At 44.0% G+C, this 6,527-nt stretch overlaps 1 protein-coding gene across 1 annotated transcript; it reads left to right on the top strand.

Moving 5' to 3' along the window:
* Positions 1–3,105: 3,105 nt before the first annotated feature.
* Positions 3,106–4,939, top strand: LOC307018369 (zinc finger MYM-type protein 1-like; the record flags this gene model as incomplete). Its single annotated transcript, XM_079648600.1, has 2 exons — positions 3,106–3,125; positions 3,317–4,939. The coding sequence occupies exon 2, from the start codon at positions 3,713–3,715 to the stop codon at positions 4,937–4,939; it is 1,227 nt and encodes a 408-aa protein (XP_079504726.1). The 5' UTR covers positions 3,106–3,125; positions 3,317–3,712.
* Between the last annotated feature and the right edge of the window lie 1,588 nt (positions 4,940–6,527).

Raw genomic sequence — 6,527 nt, 5'->3', positions numbered from 1 at the left:
GTGGATTCTTACCTCTCATCCCACAAGCTTTCCTATGAGAATTTAGTTGCATGTTGCACAGACGGAGCTGCCTCTATGATGGGGAAAAACAAGGGATTTAACACTCGCTTGAAAGAAAAGGCCCCACACATATTTCACTGTGTGATACATTGCCAGGCCCTGAAACTGTCAGAAGACCTCAGCGAAACACTTTCAACTGTTATTAAAATAGTCAATTTCATCAAAGGTCGCCCCACCAACAAGCGTCTATTCGCAGACTTGTGCGAGGATGAAGCGCACCAAACCCTCCTCCTGCACACCGAGGTGCACTGGCTCTCACGCGGCCGAGTGCTGGCACGCTTTGTAGAACTGAAGGAAAAAATTGAAGAGTTTCTACAAACTCGTAACCGCGCAGTGTCAGAGCAAGTGACTGAGTCATTCTGGATTAAAACAGCATACCTGGCCGACATCTTCAGTCTCTACAATGAAACAAACAAGCGTCTGCAAGGCGTGGAGTCCAACATTCTCCAATGATGCATTTGTGCGCAAACTGGAGTACAGGGTCGGGAAAATGGAGAGGGGGGAGCTGCAACAGTTTCCACTACTGCTGAAACAATCCCAAAACAATCCTGAAACGGTGCCTGTGTCTGTACGTCGCGAGTTCATCCGCCATATGAAAGCACTGCAAACGGAAATGCAATCACGGTTCGCTGACATAGACGAGTATGTCTCCAAGGAATTGTGGGTGTTAGATCCCTTTATTGCCAAAGTTGAGGATGTGGAATACCTGGATTGCGAAGATGAGCTCACAGACATCCAAGCTGACTCGCTGTCAAAGAAATACTTCCAGGAAAAAGGATTTAAAAAGTTTTGGATTCTCAAAGGACCAAGCCTCGCTCCAAAGATCACACTGCATGCCACGACCAGGATTATACTCCCATTCAGTACGACATATCTATCAGAAACAGCCTTCAGCGCACTTGTTGACATCAAAACAAAAGCACGCAACACACTGGACGTTCACAACGACTTTAGACTGGCTGTCACTCACATTACACCGGACATTCCATCCCTGGCTGCGGGCGTGCAAGCCCAAGGTTTACATTAATGAACCTACTTGAACCTCGTCTTCTCTTTGCTACCTGTTCCATGGCAGACAAGCATTTGATTTACCTGCTTAATATGCCAGTTTTTCATTTTTGTTTTATACAGGCCTATGCAACCATATTACCATTTATTTATTAGACATAGTATATTCTTTTGAAGTGTCCTGTTCTTCGACATTTGAAATAAATATGATGCATACATTTGCAAGTTAGTAGCTAATAAAAGCATACAAAGACAGAAATGTATCATTTTTTCTTTAATATAAATGTTTCTTCTGCGCGTAAAGTGCCGGTTTCAGTTGGATTATTTGTCACAGTTGCTCCGATCAGATCGGTCTCCTCCATTTTGTAGATTATTTGCGATTTTTTAATCCACATAAACACATCGCCAAAATCCGGTTTACTATGAGCATGTGTTTTAACAGTTGAATCCCTTTGTGAATTGAACCCTGGAGGGTTCATAGAGAGAAAAATAAATAAAACGTGGCCACGTTTTACTAAAGCGTGCGCACGAGTTACTAAAGCGTGCGCACGAGTTAATAAAAAGTGGCCTCGTTTTGTGTGTGTGCGCGCGCACGTGTGTGTGTGTGTTTGTGTGGGGGGCGTTTGGGTGGGGGGCGGCATTTGTTTATGATAGTATCGTTCGTTCCGGTGTACTCCGGCAGGACTATCACATCGAGATTAAGATTAAACGAATTTCTTTCACTTGGGAATACACATATAACTATGGAGAACCAGATTTGTGTAAATTACTGTTCGTGGTCATTTGAAAATAAATGCCGGTGGTGTCGGACACACACAAATACACCGAGCACGCACACAGAGCGGAGCTGAGCGTGCACACACACACACACACACACAAACACACACACACACACACACACACACACACACACACACACACACACACACACACACACACACACACACACACACACACACACACACACACACACACAGGGGTGGACTGGCCATCTGGCATACCGGGCATCGTCCCGGTGGGCCGTTGACCCAATGTGGGCCGGTCCGCAATGTTTTTTTTTTCTTTTAGTTTTTTTCCCTCTAAATTCCCTCCAATTGGGCCGGCCAATTGGCTACAGAGGGCTAGCAGTGTGTTGCCAGCATCGACACATATTATTGGTCTATTGTTTGTCATTGTCAATCAATCATGAGCTGATAAGCTCAGAGAGCCCTGACAGTGCTGTCAATCACAACACAAACCAGGGTGGGGCGGGACCTCATGGCATGGGTGGGAGTCGCGGGACGGGCTGCCTGCTGCTGAGCTGAACATGGATAAGCAGAAGAAACGCCCGGGTGGCGCTGAAAAACTGCGACTTAAAAAGCTGAAGTCTCTGGAGGTGGAGGCTGCTAAATATTCTAAATTGACGGACCTATTTGGTGCCGTGGTCACCGCCCCAGCAGGTGCTTCTGCGCCGGGAGACGAGCGAGTGGAGGCATACATCGTAAGTAACGTTAGCCTGGGCTGGCTAGGCCACATTTTTGAGACATGTCCAAAAAAAAAGTAGAAAACGTTTTTAAATTGAATGTTATGTGACCTAATTAACTGCATAGTCCTACTTGTGACAACATATTAGCCCAGAGTTGAAGGGCTGTGAATGTTGGTAGTTGTGGTTGATTTTGTTTAAATATGCCGAATTGTGATATTATGGGTTTTTATTGTTCAGATGATTTAGCTAGGCTAGCTAAGAGCTGCTAACGTCAGCGGTTTCTTGTAGCCATAGCAACAGTAAACGTTCACATGGACCAACGAGCTGTAAGTAGAGATGAAGCTGCAGAATCAAGCTGTATTGTAAATACAGATGAGATACTTTGAATTTTAGCAAAAAATATAAGTAAACCTATAGGAAATAATTAGATTAATTTGCAATATTTGCCATTGAATTTATTGTAATCTTTCAATTCATTTATTGTTTACTGAGGTGATAACTATTTCATAATTTGTGTGTAACTTTAATTTCTTTGTAAATGTGTTACTTTTTTTCAAATGGCTGTCTATAGTGCTGTCTTGAGCATTTTCAGGTATTGTCACAAAGATCTGACTTTTTTGCATTGGAAAACACTAAGTGTCATAATGAAAACATGGCAAAGCCACTAGTGTTGTTACGCTCGCGAACGTTTCGTTCAATATGAACTAATCTTTTGTCTTGTACATTATTCTGTAGTTTTGAGTTATTTCCCCATCTAATGATAAATGCTTTCCCTATGTCCAGCCCAGACAGGTTCAGGGCAAGTCCAGCTGGTCAGTTCAGGGAGAGAGCCAGACCAATTCAGGCAGCCCAAAGACTGCACCACCTGAGAGGGAAAAGGCTGTAGAGAGTGAGGAGTATGTCAGCCCAAAGACAGGACCACCTGAGAGGGAAAAGGCTGGAGAGAGTGAGGAGTGTGTCAGCCCAAAGACAGGATCACCTGAGAGGGAAACAGCTGTTGAGAGCTATGAGTGTGCCAGTCAAATAACAGATTTGTTTTCACAACCTGATCAGAGAAATCTCCAGTCATTTTTAAATGACCATCCTCAGCAAAAAAGTAGCAATCCAGTGGTGCAGAAAGTGTTCTGTAGCAGAGACGGCACCATTAGAAGGTGGCTGACATACTGTCCAGAGCGTCACATGCTGTATTGTTTCATCTGCATGGCATTCGGTAAGAGAACTGATAGCAGTCTGTTCATCAGTGGAATGTCAGATTGGAGGCATATACACCAGCGCACAGAGGAGCATGAGAGAAGCAGTGGACACAGAAACTGTGCTGAAGCTTACCTCTTGAAATCCGCCAGTGCTGATATCAGCAGTGTGTTTGGTGGCAGTCAGATGTCGGCGCACAGAGAGCAGGTCAGAAAGAGACGGCAGGTTTTGGAGCGCATCATAGATGTCTTCAAGGTTCTTGGGAAGAGGGGGCTTGCATACAGGAGGTCAGAAAATGAGGCAGCATATACTCTGGAAGACCACACAGTTGATCATAATAATTTCTTGGAACTCATACTTCTACTGGGGAAGTATGATTTCTGTTTAAAAGAGCACCTGGACAGCTGCATTGAGAACAGCAAAAAGTTGCATTTGTCTGGTGGCACGAGAGGCAGAGGCTCCCTTGTAACTTTACTCTCCAAAACCACAGTCAACTCAGTGATAGATGCAATTCACCATCTGATTCAAGAAAACATCTCCAGTGATATCAAGAAAGCAGGAATGTTTTCAGTGCAGCTGGACACAACACAGGACATCACCTCTCAGGATCAATGCTCTATAATTATGAGGTATGTTAGTGATGTTGTTCATGAGAGGCTTGTTGCAGTGCTGAAGTGCAGTTCATCCACTGGACAGGCCTTTGTCAACATGCTGTCAGAAGTTCTGGACAAAATGGGCCTCAGCAAGACCATGTGCATTGGAAATGCGACTGATGGGGCATCAAACATGCAAGGCCAATACAAAGGATTCTCCTCACTATTGTCTGCACAATCTCCAAACCAGGTGCATGTATGGTGCTACGCACATGTACTAAATCTGGTGCTTGCAAACACAACCCAGATTGTTATTGAGAGTGGGTCCCTGTTTGCGCTCCTCAATGGCATTGCGGTATTCATCAAAGAGTCATATAAAAGAATGAATGTGTGGGAAGAGTCAGGCCGAAACAAGAGACGTAGACGCCTTGCTCCTATTGGCGAGACATGCTGGTGGGCCAAGCATGAGGCCCTAAAGAAGGTGTTTGGCTTCTTTGGAAAACCGGAAGATGGTCTGTACGTTGATGTGCTGTTGACATTATCAGCTATACAGAAACAGGCAACAGTGAAACCATGTATCCGTGTCATGGCCAGAGGATATGCAGTCATTGCTCAACTATGAGACGATCTTGACGGCTCAAATCTTCCTCCGCATATTTGAACATACCTCTCCATTGTCTAAATACCTTCAGACGGCAGGATTGGACATCCTCTCTGCTCACAGAATGGTGGCATCGACACAGGATACGCTGAAAAGCTTGGGAAGAGATTTTGAATCTGTAAAAAAAGCAGCAGACACATTTGTCAACTGGACAAACACAGAAATTCAAGAGAGAGATGACACGGACATTGAAGTGGAGGCCACACTGCCACAAAAGAGGAGGAGGATGAAGAAAGTCTTGCCTGGAGAGATGGCTCAGGATGAGACCCTGGATGATGCAGAAAAATCCTATGAGGTGAATGTGCATAACCGGATCATGGACACAGCAATTGAAGCCATTCATAGGCGCTTTTTAACACACGGCAATCTATATGCTGACTTGGCATGTCTGGATCCCAGAAACTTCCCTCAGCTCTGCACCAGTGCTCTTCCCCAGTCTGCCCTTCAAGACTTAAGCAAGTGCTTGCAAGGATTTGACAGCAGGGCAACCAAGGAAAATATGCAGGCCGAGTTGAAAAGCTTTGCACTCCAGTGGAACAGGCTGAAGGCATCCCCATTGGCAGAGTACAAAGCAAGAACAGTAGAAGATGGATCAGGTGGTGAGGAGGACAACACAGAAGAGGTTGAGATAACTCCCATAAGCTGTTGCTCCTGCAAAGAATGCCCTCTGTGCTGCTACCAGATACTTCGCCGTTTCAACATGCTAACAGATGCATACCCTGTCCTAGGCCTTGCTTATAAATACCTGCTTACATTATCCCTCACACAGGTGGCTTGTGAGCGCACATTTTCAATTTTGAAGTTTATTAAAAACAGACTCAGAAGCACCCTCTCATCTGATAAATTGGAGGCATTTATGTTGATGGCCACAGAGAAAGACATCCTCATGTCCTTGGACTCTGACTCTGTGATAGACAGACTTGCAGAGAAGAGTGAGCTGCTTAAAAAGCTGCTCCACTGATAAGGCGAGAAATATTTAATATTATTGTTAATATCACACATCACACATTATGGATGTAGTAATTCATTATTTGTCATTTTAATGATGCTTTTCAGAAGTTGTATTGTGCTTATGTGTTGATCCTTAATGGTGTGATCATGTACACTAAATTATCAATTATTCTCCATTACAGGTTGTTCTGATATATTTGAGGAGTCGTTCTCCCTCTGTTCTATATGTGGACTTGTTCTCTCATTTGGGACCACTGTTAGAATTTGGTAAGTTTATCATGTATTTTTTAATGTTGTATAAATTCATACTTCATCATTTTAAAACAGTTTTGAAAGAAACGCACATCCCAAAAGTTTTCAACTCTAGGTGCAGGACAGAGGAAAACATTTTATTTATTTTTCAGACTTAATAATGTATCCAATTCCCTATCAGGTTGACCACTTGACATGTGAGAGCTTGAGGAGTTGTTCCCCCTCCGTCCATGTTCGAGGACTTGCTCTCTCTCTGCGTCCACTCTCTACCTTCACTGCACCAAAGTTTGGCTGTTGAGTCTCCTCTAGTATGGTGAGTTTATCATTTTTTATGTTTTATGAAATC

This window comes from Notothenia rossii (assembly GCF_949606895.1).
Source record: "Notothenia rossii genome assembly, chromosome: 9".
NCBI classification, from domain to species: domain Eukaryota; kingdom Metazoa; phylum Chordata; class Actinopteri; order Perciformes; family Nototheniidae; genus Notothenia; species Notothenia rossii.
The sequence above is the reverse complement of the archived record's forward strand: the minus strand, read 5'-3'. Positions and strand labels throughout refer to the sequence as shown.